The 15,788-nt window shown below is 36.3% G+C and overlaps 1 protein-coding gene across 1 annotated transcript; it reads right to left on the bottom strand.

Annotated features, from left to right (window-relative positions):
* Nucleotides 1-486: 486 nt before the first annotated feature.
* Nucleotides 487-10,762, bottom strand: tspan2a (tetraspanin 2a). Its single transcript, XM_044121092.1, has 8 exons — nt 10,502-10,762; nt 7,352-7,454; nt 2,681-2,778; nt 2,214-2,288; nt 2,029-2,118; nt 1,874-1,942; nt 1,597-1,680; nt 487-1,457 (listed from the first exon to the last, which is right to left on the bottom strand). Exons 1-8 carry the CDS (start codon nt 10,568-10,570, stop codon nt 1,392-1,394), a joined length of 654 nt encoding a protein of 217 aa, XP_043977027.1. The 5' UTR covers nt 10,571-10,762; the 3' UTR covers nt 487-1,391.
* Between the last annotated feature and the right edge of the window lie 5,026 nt (nt 10,763-15,788).

Raw genomic sequence — 15,788 nt, 5'->3', positions numbered from 1 at the left:
TTGCAATGAAAGACCTCAAAATTTTCAGTGTATATTTAAAATATACTGGAATTAACAGTATTCACAATAAAATAAATTTTAGCAAGGACATTGGAAAATAAAATCCTTTGTTATACAACTGGAGTGTTTGTTGAAAAACTAAATTTTAATCTTATCTAACTAGAACATACCATTCCAGTTAGAGCACCACCAGTATTTATCAGACCCAATGCATTTTTATTGGTGTTGGAAAACCTTTAACAATCTGTTGGCAAGTCGATTGTGTCTAATGGTTGTTCTGGAGACTTGGCAGTATTATAACTAATAAGCCACCCAAGTCTCCACATGATGGCAAGATTAAATAAGTTTGTCACATTTTCAGTTGCTTTAAATGGTTTAACTGTTGCTGTGATTGCAGCTATTATCTTGCAGTCAGACTGGCTTGTTGTTCTGTTTTGGCTGAACTGAACAAGCTTTTGAATCCAGAACAACAACAAAACAACTCAGTATGAGCACCCAGTATGTTTTATTATCATTAACAGAACAACAAACTGTATTATTTTCTATTTCACATCTTATTGGCACACAAAATTTACATCCACAGAAATTCCCACAAAATGCAAACTAGTTTACTGTTTAAATGTGCTCAAGAAGAGCTCAGAACAACACATTACTGACCTCAGAAAAATTTGTAGATTTACAAAAGGGCAGTTCTTCATCAGACCTCCCTAACAATTAGAGTTTTCATTTGTGCTGTACAGTAGAAATACTTAAAAGTGGAGGCAGAGAACAAGCACAGTTGTTATGTACATGTTAAATATATGAAAAATTGCACACGTTATTCTGTAGTTGCAGGTTTGACTATAACTTAAAAGGTTCAAATAGGCACACCATGGAAACTCACTCTGCAAAGGTAGGCTAGTCCTCAAAACTCTTAATCACACAAAGTTTGATGAGAAACTTTGCAAATAGATGTGTTGACTGCAAACGTGTAAAATAGTCCATATTTACAGCAATACTCCTCCATCACAAACATTCTTGTGTCATAGAAGGCCTTATGTATTGTGTTGTAGCTACAGTGCAGTATGACAAACTCTGTAGAGCACCATCTAACAAAAACATGTTAATAGCAGGGAATGTCACGTCATGCTAAAAAGCAAAGCATTAAGTATTAAATCAGTGTTCCTGGGCTGGTAAAGTCACGAGGAAAAGCTTTGAAATGATCCAGCGTGTCGTGTTGAATGCAGTCTGTGCAGTTAACCTCCCCACTGCTCCAGTCTGATCTAAAAGGAATGTCACAGACATGCAACCGTGGTGCTGCTCTACCCATACGGATACAATGATTATAAAGGGTTGTACGCATCTGTAGGGTCCGGTGAGTGGGTAGGTGTGTGAGGGAGTCATAACCCCAGCTATATAACTTCTCTGCTGTTCCTGATTGCACAACACAGGACCATGCTGAAGATCATTCCAATAATCTGAAAACAGACAGAAACAGGTAACAAGACGAAAGTCTTAATTCATTACTGAATGAAAACCACAAGCCAGTAACTTTAGACAGATATTCAAACACTGTAAAAGATCAGAGTTTAAGGTGAAAGTTTTCCAAATTCTCACCATTACTCCAGCGATGCCAATCCCTATATATCCAATGATGAGCAGCTTTTCGTCAAAGAAGTTTAATATTGCAGTATGACAGTCCTAAAGACTCAAAGAGAGGAGAGATTTAACAAATAAGAATCTGAAGTGCTGCACCCTGTCCAGGGTGTACCCTGCCTCTCGCCCAAAATGTCTCACTGGAGAAAATGGATGGATGATGGATGAATCTGAATGGTCAATCAGAATCAGTCCTATACTGCCACCATGTGGCTAAGAAGTGTTATGATTATCTTACCGTGTCCTCTGTTTGGTCTGGGCATAATTCTGGATTTTTCTCGAAATTGGTAGCTCCACAGCAATTCAGCTGTTCATGAAAAAGTGAATAAATATGGTTATGACAGTGATTCAGGGTCTAAGGATGCAATGAGACAAAAGCTACGCCATACTCACAGTTTTGTGATAAATTTGTGCTATGGCAGTGCCATTAATGTTATTATCAGCAATGGAGTCGCTATAAAACTTCTGGATTTCCTCAGCAATCTATTATAAAAGAACAAAAAAGGAGTGATTAACACCTGGGGTTTGGCAAACTGAGATAACCACTTCATTTGTTCTTTAAACAATAATTATTTCACCTGTTCTTTGTTCAAGAATCCAAACACACCAGCAGTGATCTCTGCTCCAAAGATTATCAGAAGACAGGCAAAGAACTGCAGAAGTGGGAAAGAATACTTATTATTGCAAATACTTTTTGATTTATGTATTTATTTTTTGCATTATCTGATCTCAGTGATTATTTACAGTACAACCTATGATTTAAACATAGACGATCTCTGAGTGTTTTTAAACTAATCATAGGTAAAGTCATAAAATTAGTTCATCAGTAGCCTCTTTTAAATTCAAAAATAATTTCAAAACATTCTCAAATAGGAAAAGAAACCCTGTCCTAGCTAATATATAAAACAAGAAACTAGAAATTTATATTAATCTCCATAGAAATGTAAAGTGAAGGATTACAAGTTCTAAGATTTTGAGAAAGAAAAAATAAGATAAAGTTTTGCATTACAGCAACACACGTTTAGTTTTAAGCACTTGAACTCACCGATGCAAGAAGACACTGAGACTCCCGTATGGCACCAAAACAACCGAAGAACCCGACGACCATCATCAGGCCTCCTGCACCAAGAAGGATGTAGACAGCTGCAGAAAGACAGATTGATTGGGTTGATTATGATTATTCAGTGTTTGTAAATTTTTCTCAGAAAATCTAAACATTTGAGGGAAGAATAATAATTTTCCTGCAGTTCACAGCTTCACCTGATGGTGGCAGCATGATCCAACGTGCCTTCATGTAATTGGGGAGGTTTATAAAAAGACTGTTTGTTGTGTTTGGGTAACAGCAGAAACATGTAGGTGGAATCAAAACTTCAGAGCCTCACAGTTGGATTATCAGCCTTCTCCTACACCGAGTTTCACAGCTTTCTATGGAGATAAGCGCTAGCTGCCAGTTTGATGGCTCCTTTCAAAGAGATTATTTTTAGGATATGGGTGTTTGTAAATGGTTTTGACACACTGCCTCTAGAGTGTAAATAATGTACCTAAAATCTAAAGTAAAATTAATTTTTTTGAGATGAGAAGATGTTGAAACAGTTCCACTAAAGTGATCTGGTTTTGGCGCCTCCACATATAGCCATAAGATCTTCCCTGTCGTTGATGAATCACTGTTAAATTAAAAGCAAAACTGACTTGAGAGAGTTTCCACTGTGTTATTTTGGTGCTGTTTTTAGATGTAGGCTTTGTTCTTTCATGTTCTTGGAAACTGAAGCAGTGGAACAGACACCATCCATCTCGTAAAGCTGCAAATCAAATTTAGGATGGCTCAAATGCTGGAAACCACGACCGTCTCTGCTTGTCTCCAGTCTGGTTGACGTCACCTCTTCTGTCTGCTCCCCTGCTCCCAGTCTTCACTACAGAGTCCTCCTCTACGCTGCAACTATGCACCAGGCTGCTCCCCGAGGTCCATGGTTAGAGCCTAATCACTGCAGCAATATAATTAACCCACATGGGCCCAACGCAAGCTGTTGTTTTCCTGTTGTCGAACAAAAGCGCAGGGAAATGCGAGCAAGTAGATTGCTGACCTGCAGGGAGCTGAAGCGTGGTATGATCGGATTCAAAGCAAATTTTCTTGCCCAACATATCTGCAATGGAAAATATGTTGGGACAAAAAAACTTCCACTGTATATAAAAGGTGTCAACACATTTTCCATCAGTCAGTCATTTTAACACTTGTTCTTTTATTGAACTTCCTGTCAGGGGACCCAGTGACATCTTGCAGACACAGACCAAGCAGCCCTGGTGGATTTAAAAGCAGGTATGAGACAGAAACAGGGATTAGTAAGTGTAAACATCTGCATTTTCGCTTAGTTAAACTCTGTCCCTATCTTATATACACACGCGATGGTTCTGTACACACTGGAAAGTGCAGAAGTGACAGTAAGGGAAGTGAATCATCCACAGGGGATGCTGTTCTTTTGTCTTATTAAGGTAGCACTGTGTTTGCTCTCTGTGCCTGAGGTGAATGGTTGCTAGTGATGCCATACTATTGTTTTCGGGAACTTTAAGATGGCATTTATTTTGTTGTGACTGATCCTTGGCACCATGTTGCAAATAAACAGATGCCCAAATTGCTCCAGGTGTCATTCATCCTGAATCTAATTTCATAAAATGAGAAGAGTAAATCAGATTTACGCTGCACACACTAACTCATTGGAGACGCTGAGCTGCCTCCGGTAATTATGCACCTACTCATTCACTTATGCTACTTCAGATTTTTAAAGCTTTAAATCATCATATGTAGGTGGAACACGAGCTCTTACTAATATTATTCCTCCAAGAGGAAGGGTTCCACAGAGCAGTATTGGCTTGCTGACAGAACTGTTCATCAACAAGTTGTTCTTCCATGAATCTAAACAGGGATATTTTTCTATATTATCAACCATAGTAACAAGGTTTCTGATTTCCATGTACAGGAAACAATATAGAAAAAGTATAATTAAACTTCCTAATGTTGTTATATTTATATAAAACTCAAAATGGCACCAGAAACACTTATTTTTTTCAATACATTTATTTCTAATGAGGCTACTGACAAGATATGCTGATATTATAACATAACATTCCTTTATTGTATCATTTGTAATAAAAGATGCATCTACAGCTATAAACATAGTTCTAACATCTACATGACTTACATAATCTTTTGATTATGTTTCAGATTACCCAATTAATAATTGGATTGCAAAAGGTTCTTAATAGATTGATTTTACAGAATCTAAAACAGGTGAAGCTAAAACTATGCCACTTTCAGACAAAGGCTTGTTTTTAGTCTAAAATGCAAGATGTATATGTTTTTATACAGTTTTGGCTTAATTACTGCTCTGAGTGTATTGCTCTTATAGCAGACAGCCTTATTATTAACTGTAGCTATTAATTTATTGATTACTAAAGTAGCTGATTATTTGAATAATCGATTTATCGTGATAAATCAGATCTTTTCATCCTTACTATAAATGTTCTTCAGGTGTTATTTCGAATGTTCTGGGGTGAGGGATCTTCTATGCAAAGTTTGCTCTTAGTATTGCAACCAATTTTATGTGTGTATTTTGAAACAATAAGGTTAGAAAGTTCTTGGAAGATCTTTTTGTTTTTATCCATTATAAGGTGTTTCTTGGGACAGACCTAGTGAGCAACCTATTAGACCATCAGATAGGAATAACTCAGCAAAAGTTACTGAGATACAAAGCTTTTTTGTTGCTGCCAGTGAAAGATAGTGGTGGTAAATTTAGCAAACAGTTATTTTTTGTTGTTGTTTTTTTTCTTTTAAGAAATTTAGTGAAGTAAATACTGACAAAAATATATTTAAAAAATGAAAGTAAAAATATATGTAACTGACAGGTGTTTGGATATTTGCATGTAACCAAATTGTAAAGTTATCTGACCCTGACTTTGCATAAATTTCCATAGCTTTCAGTGCGCAACATTTTTAAAATTCTGTGCACCAAGATATGATGGCAAATTAAAAAAGAGAGACAATCGGAGAGTTTCCATCTGACACACCCAACCTGCTCCTCTTGAGAGAGGAACTGGTTCCATGACAGGACAGCAGGGAGTTGATGAAGTGAAGTCACCATTTTAGGTCATGCTCTAAATGGGAGCGACAAGAACAGGCTTCTTTCAAAGCGTGCGCTCCTACACAGAACAAGAAATAGAGAGCCTGTTGTATTGAGGACTGAACACTGAGGCTGCTTGTCTTCTCTACTGTATGTCTTAATAATCTGCTGTGTGTTTAGTGGGAGTTATGCAAAAAACAAAAACAAAACAAAAAAAAAACCTCATTCAGTATTCAAAAAGCCAACTGACTACAAAGTGTCACCAAGTTAATGTGTCAACATAACCGAAATAGGGCTGCATTTCTAACATTTCCAAAGATCTCTGTAAGCAGTTCATTTATTTATTCATTCTAACAATGAAAATCTGTTAGACAATGCAAGACACATCAGTTTATAATTCAAAAATATTTTCACTCAGCAATTTTGCAGTTTCCAAAATTCACAGATTTTGCTGTATTCTCCCCTGCAGATCCTTCTGGTTCTGAGTAAAAAGCTAACTTTGAGGTGTTCGTTTCAGTTTATTTTAGGATAAAAAGAAAAGCTCCAGGGGCGCCACATGGCTCAGTGATAGAGCAGGTGGTCTATTTACAGAGGCTACAGTCCTCAGTGCAGTTGTTCTTGGTTTCGATTCTTGGCTCTGGGCCATTTGCTGCATGTCTTCCACTTCTCTCTCTGCCCTAATTCCTGTACAGCTACTGTTAAATAAATGCCATAAAAAAACTTAAAAAGTCTTCACAGTAATTTAAGTACATTCATTTTCCACAAGCCATAGTATTCTTTAAGGTAATATGTTTATGTTTTAAACTAAAAATCTGTGCAAATATGTTGAGTAACCACCACAAAGAAGCCAGCGGTGTTCTTTCACACGAGAGCAGTTTTACAGTAGATTGAAATTTAACAGGAAGCAACATATGTGATAAGTGGTTAATGGACCGCATGAATATCCGCACCCATCTTCCATATAAATGGTTTGAATGCAACATCAATTTTTTACTAATGCTTCCAACAAAATTGCAGTGATAAAAACAGCAATATTCAATAAATTGGAATATCCATTCCCATTAGGTTTCATCAAATTAAAAGTACCTTTTGAAAATAATAACACCCTATAAGCTGCTATTAATTACACTTTCATTTAAGCCCATGTTTTATTATTACATCTGCTTCTTTTATTGGTCTGATATAATATCCTGACTGGCTAGGAAATTAAATGTTGGATTTTCATTATTAACACACTGTGATTTGCTCATGCATCCTGATATAGGTTTGCTTTCTGGAAAACAAAAACAAGGGAGGAACCGGCATGGTTTACACTTAGATACTTCCCATTACCATGTGATATAATTAGCTTGTTCATATGAGGCCCACTAATGTCATGTAGCTAATGATGTAAGCTTATAAAGTTAGAAATACTCTATGATCAAGTTTACAGTTATGTGCTGTTTTAAATTTGGTATTGGCCTAAACTGAAACACAGATTGAAAAGATCTACATGTAGTATGCTGCCTTCTTCAAATGTAAATTATATGCTCTTAATGCATTGAAGCTGAAATTTTTTTTAATTGTGTAAGGTGAGCGAGGGAGACCAAAAAACTGCAACGTACCGATGAAGAAGGTGTCAGGAGCGCCATCGCCTGTCAGGAGCTTCACTGTGTTCGGGTCAAATCTCAGCCACAGTCCCACAGCCAACACCAACAAGCCCGACAACTGCAAAATGATCACATTTCCAAAGTAATAATTTAATGAACCGAAAATACAATAAATAATAAAGATTTCTGAAAATGATTTTTCTTATTTCTAACAGTTGATAGTGACACTTTGAGCCTTATTGTCCTTATTTTTTCCTTTACAATCAAGGAAACAAAGTACTAACCCTTTACATAAATGTTAATGTTAGTAAGATTTTGAATGCTCCTAATAATTTTGAGAATGTTTTGTTCTTTATTAAGTGTTTTTCCATATTAGTTTCATCTTTGCTTATTAGATATTGACATGGGGTATTTATGAGGTGTGGTTATGGACACAGAATGTTAAACTGAAATAATAAAAATAAATGACCAGATCATTGACTGATCAAACCCCTAAAGTTAATCTATGGTTTGCTTCTTTTTGACTATATCATCTTGTTAGTTAACGTTCTTCAGTAGGTGGCGCTGTTGCTCTTGTCTCATCAGTGAGATGGTTTCTGAAGCTCACTGCCTGTTTTTCTTTCTGTTTATTCAAAACAGGCTCGTGCCAGGAATGTTAATGGTTCACCTCTTCAGCGACTCTGGCTCTGTTAAAAGAAACTGAAAAGAAAAAGTTCAAGTATGTTTGCTGTGAATTGTCACTCCTGTTTTGGGTGTGGCCAGACTTGAAATAAACCCTGAAATTTTTTTTTTTTCTCAAACCCCTCATGAACCAAAACCCTAAGATCCTAAGAAGACAATCAAAATGTGTGATCAATAAATAGCGCCTTCTTCTCTTTTTTCCTAATCTTTTGAAGCCTAATAAAGTGTTACCTGATTGTCTAATGGGTATTATCAATAAAAGAAGATTCTTGCTGCAGTATCTCACTTGTCTACATGGACATCAAGGGGCCATCTCCCAGGGTGCACTTCTGCCACTGGTTGTGCCAGCCTCACAGTGCCTTGGTGATGTAACTCACGTTGGCATTGGCTGCATGTTGGCTGTGCACCCCAAAATGACAGCGCACTGTACGCCTCTTTTGGCTCCAGCCACAAGAGCTCTCCTTTCTGTCTCAAAACGGCAAAAACAAAGAGGCTGCTGTCAGTTTTGGGGTGAGACAAGAGATCATCTTACAGAGCACAGAATCAATGCTGCCTCTTAAACTCATATATAGTGTATCATTTAACAGTAAAACACCAGTACTCACAGCTGACAACCAAAATGGCATTTGTCTTTGCATCTGTATTGAGTTTCCTCTCTGAATGAGCAAGAAATGAAAAGTAGTTCTGGTTTACATAATCTTCTATTATGACTAATAGAAGATTATGTACATTTAAACCAGGGGTGCAATCAAAGGAAGATGTAACTGATGCCAGGAAAACTCAAGCTGTTATACAAGAAATTGAAGAACAGAAAAGAAAAACATTTAAAAAATCTAAATTCTCTTTAACAAGCCTTCCCATGCAATTTTTTTTCATTCTTTGCAATTTATTTAAAACAATATAAAAATATTCAGTACTGTAATATATATATATATATTTTGCTTTCTTGTCACTCTTAAATGTTAGATTATCTAACTAATTTTACTGAAATATCTGCCAATGATAAATTTGAGCAAACAGAAAAAGAAACAGGGTCATCAGTGAAATACTGTACTTAACTGTCTCCTAAACCTAATAACCACCATTGGCAGCCGCAAGTTATGAGTCTGTGGAGGAATTTTGATGCACATTTACATGCATTGGACTTAATTCCAGACTTTGACTATCCATAATAATTTTGGGACAGGCTACTGCTCTTTTTCCAGAGCAGTAGTTCTCCCTTGGCATTCTCCAGGAAATGCATTATCTGCCCTGTAAGATCTGGTTCCTTTGTGGACTAATGAAAGAGTTGTCAATGCGGTCTTAGAGTAATTTTGGTTAGCCATCCACATCTTGGAACATTCACCACTGTTGTTTCATCAATTTGTAGATAATGGCTCTTACTGTGGTTCATTGCAATCCAGAAGCATTAGAGACTGCTTCGTATCTCTTTAAAAACCAATAGATATCACTTTTTTTTACTTGTCTTTTCTAGAAGTTTTGTTTTTATCATTATTGGAGCATAGCTTCTTTGTGAGATATTTTACCCTACTTCATGTTGTCAGAATGGTGCTATTTAACGGGCAGATTGATTCTGCAGATAAGTGATTACGCCTGGGTGTGGCTTATGAAATCAGGCCAGCTTTCCAAGTTAACTGAGGCTTGACTTCTTCTTCATATAGGCTAGGCTGCAGCAGCTGATTTATGTCAGATGATGAGACAGTGCATGAAAAGCAAGCACCATGTAGCCAAAGGTCCAACTAAACTTTCTCTAAGCAGCTTATCAAACTAAAACAAACTGATGCAGCATCTTCTTCAAAATGAATATGCCTCCTAAAAATGCTCTGTACTGAACCCAGCATTGGAATAGGAAAGTCACAACACAATGCTAAATCAGAAGGGATATGTGTTGGAAACATAGCAGGATAGCGCAGCTCTAATGAACAGTATGTGCTGAAGAGTAGACAGGGTGCTTTACATGCAACATAAATCATTCTGAATATAACAGAGATTGTCTTTGCTAAATGAGTATTTAAATACACTTTATATATCATTTATAACAAGGTTGATATATTACTTCAGCGCTATTAGATTAAATAAAATGAAAAGTAGATCAATATGTGTATTAAGATGAGTTGAAGTAGGGAGGTAGTGCAGGCTCAGAGAGGATGTGTACTGAACAGGTGCTTAATAACGATCAGCAGAAATAGATTCTCTTTAAAACTCCTAAACTAGGCTCCCATTGCAACACAGTATAAACAAATGGTACGCATATAACGTGTCATAAATATTGAACATGTAAACACCACTGCGAGACGAAGTGGATCACAAAGGAGCCAACAATTTCTTGCCACCGGAAAAGATGATCACATCGCTTAAAAACGACGCAAATCTTCTGCCTTTGCGAGTGTGTGATGATCACAAAACATCAGAGTATGTCCACACATCTGAGTGTTAAATATGAACAACAAGGTCTCCACGCAAATTCATTTTCATCGGACTCACCCAGAAGATGAAGTTGAAGGCGAAGAGCAGATATTTCACGCATTTCATCCCGCCTTGCACTTTGCTCATGATGTCGCCTGATATGTCGATTTTTTTTCCGATCAGAAGCCTTTGTCTTGTTTTTGTTTTATTTTGCGAACCGTCGCGTCTTACCACTTAACATCAGCCCCATGCAATGATGATGAAGACCTGCCCCGTTAGTCTATATGAAAACATGCGCACAAGCTGCTCAGGCTGCCTGGGAAGCTGCTACCGCCCAATGGTGATGCGAGCGCTCTCGAGGAGGGGGCATCAGGGTCCATTAGGGACCCTGAGAAAAAAACATCAAACGGTTCCTCCATATGGGTTACATCATTGTTTGACGTTGGCTTTAATGACCTGGTCAATGAGAAGTTCTGCTGTTATCTATTTTTTTTCAACCGCCCTCATTTGCAAGAAAAATTAGTTTGCAGCTATGACTAAATCCACCAATTATATAACAATCTGTGTGAATCAGGGGGTGTAACACGTGGCATTTGTTATTTTTTATTCTATTTTTGATCAATCTAGTTTTCATTTGTACTCTTGTAACAAGAGTTGTTATTGTTGACTTGAGAGACATTAAAACGGGAGTAAACTCTTTGCTGTACATGTAAAACAAAAATCACCTCTTTTTACTAAACTCTTAGGAAACAATGCCGCGTAATTGTGAAATGGATACTATTGTGTTTTTCTTTTTGTTAAAAAATAACAATTTTATGAACAAAAATTTGATGCTGTGGCATGCATGCATGGATAGAATCACCTTTTTTGTACTTGCATTTGCAGGTGATTTAGAGTACATTTCTAGTCTTGGCAAAATCGGTCCACAGTCAGACTGGAAGAAAATAACTGGTAGACATCTGACGGGGTTTCTTCCAGTATTGCCTTGTTTTGCTCAATCAGCCTTCCTATGAACTGTGACCAGCTTCACTGTAAGGATGGCAGTATTTGTATTTCAATTCATGGTGTAAAATTATGGAACAAGTTAAATGTGGAGTTGAATCAAAGTCAATATTTAATACAATATAAAAGGAAATATAAGAAAGTAATATTCACAAGATATAGAAATATGGGTGAGAGACAGCACTAATATGTGTAAATTGAGGCTAATATCAGTTAGCCTCAGATGGCTGTGTGTGTGGGTATGGCTGTATGAATGTATATATTTAGACATATATAAACCCAGATGAAATGGAAAATTAATTAACCTATGTTCATTTTTTACTTTTTTGACTTAATAATGAGGGTCCGTCTGAAAATATGGTATGAGTTTATGGGGTAAGAGTTCATAAGTTTCTTCTTCCTACTCCTTTTTGAACATGGTAAGATCACTGTGATACAAAAATATGTGTCTTTTGCATTCCTTGTTCATGTGTGTGATTTTATGCTTCTATCATGTTTGAAATCAATCAATCAATCAATCATTCAATCAATCAATCAATCAATCAATCAATCAATCAATCAATTTTTGTAGTAAGGATGGTACTGTGGGTTTAGTGTGATGTGCAGTGTTCATTTTCCACAATACATAGCACTTTTCCATTTTGGGACAAATTTTCTGTTGTGGTCTTAAAGCACCTTATTCCGTCTTCCACGTTCTTGAGACAAACCGCATCGCTGACTCAACCAGTGACTCAGTCAGGTGATAAAGAAGGCTGACAATGCAAACGTATACAGAAAAAGTTCCTCCCCTCTGTCATCATCATTTTGAATGACTCTTTGAAGAAATTTGGCTAGTTTAAGTTGAAGCACAATTTAATTTTCCTTTGGGATTAACAAACTCTGTTAAACAAAATTTTATTGAAATAGCTTGACCTGTCAAGACATTCTTCCAACTGTGCTGCGGATTTCTGCAGTTTCGTCAGAGTTACCTTGAACTTCTTGGCTTCCCTTGTGATCAATCCTTTCCATGCCTGGCTTGTATGTTTAGATGGATGTTCGTCTCTTTATAAGTTTACAGTTTTTTATACTGTTTTCATATTTGGATAATGCACTAAATAGTTCTTTCTGAGGTTTTGGATGTTGTGTATAACAGAACCCTACTTTCAACTTGTCCACAACTTTTTGTTTGACAGGTCAGACGTGCTTACTAGTTTAATTGTAGAAAACACTTCAGGTTTTTATATCACATTCCTTCCACGTCACAATTATGCAGTGCTAAACCAAAATTAAAATGCATTTAAGTTTTTGGTTGTCATGTGACAGGCACTGTGCTTGTGTAATCTGAAATAAAGCAAAGGCAGGACTAAACTGCCCTACAAGAGTCACTGATATCATTGTTTATTATGAAAATATAGTCTTGTCTTGTGTACATTTTACACACAGACTAAAACAGACACCAAGCCTACTCTTACACTAAGTCTACATCCAGACAGCTTTGCTTTCTCTAAAACTTTGAATACGTTTATAATCTTCAAATGACATATTCAGTTCAGTCAAGATTTAAATTCTGCTTATAGTTATTTTCCTGCAGGAACTACAAAAGAAACTTGTATTTCCTGTCAATGATATACAGATGGTATGTAGTGTTATGATTGGGAAAATGTTTGATTCTGTTATATCTTGAGAAAAACTTGCACTTGCATTGTACAACTAAATGGAATCAGGAGGAAATTCCATCCTCCATGAATCCTCATGTTGTGATGTCACGTTGCTGTGCTGTGTTGCCCTCATTTATAGTTTTGTTTTCAGGAATAGCACATTATTTTATGACACAGATGGACATAAGGACTTTTGATGAATGGTTCACTTTAGATCAAATAACTTGTGTGTCCCTTTTGACTCAACACCATTGATGATGCTGTATCCTAGATTCCCTGGAGGAATCTTTCTTCAAGACTGTCAGTTACAGTTTCATTTTCCAGACATTTTTTATTGTTTTTTCTTTTTCACAAGATGGTAAAAATTTATTTTCATTGGCTTTAAACTCATTTCAATTAGGTTCTCAGGAATATTTGCTTCATTTCCTGTTGTTTATGTCCAAATATATCAAATATTATTTGATTTCAATCAAAAAATGGTTTTCTGTTACTAATGACCTTCCCCAAAGGACTAATTTGAAAAACTAGTTTAATTTTATTCATTTATGTTTAATCTTTACACAATGTAAACATAATCTAAAAAATAGACATATTTATATTTTTTAGATATGTGCTTAGAGCTGCAAAAACAACAAAAAAAGAAAGAATAAAACATCTGTGAACAATTTATGCCATTTCCCTGCATAAAAGGCCGATATGGCACATTACCAACACCCTTTGTCATTTGTGCAGGCCGAAGGGGGTCAGCTGGGGTTCACCCACTCTGACATCCAAGCTTCTCATGTTTGTGCCGCCTTTGTTTTCTGCCATGCTGTGGGAGGGAAACAGCGACCCCACTGTTGGAGGACCAGTTTGGGTGAATCACGGGACACATCAGATCACTGCCTACTCATTTTATTTATTTATTTATTTATTTAGATAGATAGATAGATAGATAGATAGATAGATAGATAGATAGATAGATAGATAGATAGATAGATAGATAGATAGATAGATAGATAGATAGATAGATAGATAGATAGATAGATAGATAGATAGATAGATAGATAGATAGATAGATAGATAGATAGATAGATAGATAGATAGATAGATAGATAGATAGATAGATAGATAGATAGATAGATAGATAGATAGATAGATAGATAGATAGATAGATAGATAGATAGATAGATAGATAGATTCTATTTGTCACTGCTGACAAACTACCGATTTCTATGTGTAAAATTATTCAAATGCTTCATTGTCAATGTAACATCTGATCATCCGATTCTGTCATGTAATTATCGCAGAGAAAATATACCCACACTGATATCATGTCCTGTGGGTTTAATGGAGTGAAAATCCCATTATCCCTATGCAGTCACCATCTCTCCATCCTCCTCAACCGTCTTTACTGTTCATCACATGCAAATTGGACACTGTGGTGTAATCTGATCGCCATATGGTGCAACTGTGAGTCACCATCATGATCCAAGAGGCATCAAGCATCAGTGATATGATCATGGTAAAATAATTACTGCCCTTGAGATTGCATCAGCATCATGTTTAATTCAGTTCTCGGAAATAATTGGTGATTTACTGTCAAGGTGTCAAAAGGCAACCTGTGACCTATCACCAGGAGTAGCATCAATTACAAATCCATCATTAGCTGAATCTTTTGTATGTGTCAGAGTGCATTGTTGTTGAATACATTAGAAAGACCTTCTATTAGATGAAATTATTAAAAGAGCAGCATTCTCAAATTTCTTTGTCACCATCTAGTGGACAAAGTCAGAAATGCCAACTTTGTCCATCAATTGTGCTTAAGCATACATGAATGACAGCTGCTAATCCTAACCCTCGCCCCACAAGGACACATAGTGGTGGCAGCATAATGCTCTGAGTTACTTTTCTTCAGCAGGGTTGAAGAAACCTTTAATTGTTGGCGGAGACGTGGATTAAGCCAAATACACTGCAGAGGCTGGGAAGGACTAGCAGGCCAGAAACACGCAGCCAGAACTACAATTCAACAGCTTAGACCAGAGGTATCCAAACTTCTCACCACAGCTACTGAAACTGGCAAATTGAAATTGCCATGTGCCATAAAAAAATATGTTTTACTTTTTACATTTGTTAAAAATCCTCAAATCATTTTAATTTTGTTTTTCACAGTTTTCAATTCAAAAGTGCATCTGTATCAACTGCCTGAATTAAATTAAAAATGTAAGCTTATGGATACTCTCCATCCAATCTGATTACTTAGTAGCTATTTTGAAAAGAAAGATTGGCAAATGTTTTTGGTTTCCAGAGACATTTTAGAAACATACACCAAATGACTCGCAGCTATAATAAAAGATTGAAGGTTTTCTCAAACATGCATTGTGGAATTCATGTTTGAGAAATGAATACTTTCAAACAGGCATACACAAAGGACACAATTTTAGCATGCTATAAATCTCAAAAATGGCAATTTTACATAATACCCCCCCCTTTAACACCTAGCTTTATTTTAATAATTAAACCCATTATTATGAGTTTAAATAAATATAACACCGTGATTATGGCCACTCCTGTATTTTTTATTTTACCACCAGACTGTAATTTCAAACTGTTTATTGTATAGACACTAGAATGATTTTCCACATGTTCAGTAAGGTTAGGTTCTGACAAGGTTTAGTTCTAGCCTTCATCCACTAGAGGGAAGTGTTACATCTGATTTTGGGATCAGCTATTGAGTTATAGTAGGT

Source organism: Gambusia affinis, linkage group LG07 (genome assembly GCF_019740435.1).
Source record: "Gambusia affinis linkage group LG07, SWU_Gaff_1.0, whole genome shotgun sequence".
Classification (NCBI taxonomy): Eukaryota; Metazoa; Chordata; class Actinopteri; order Cyprinodontiformes; family Poeciliidae; genus Gambusia; species Gambusia affinis.
This window is presented reverse-complemented; position numbering and strand designations above follow the sequence as displayed.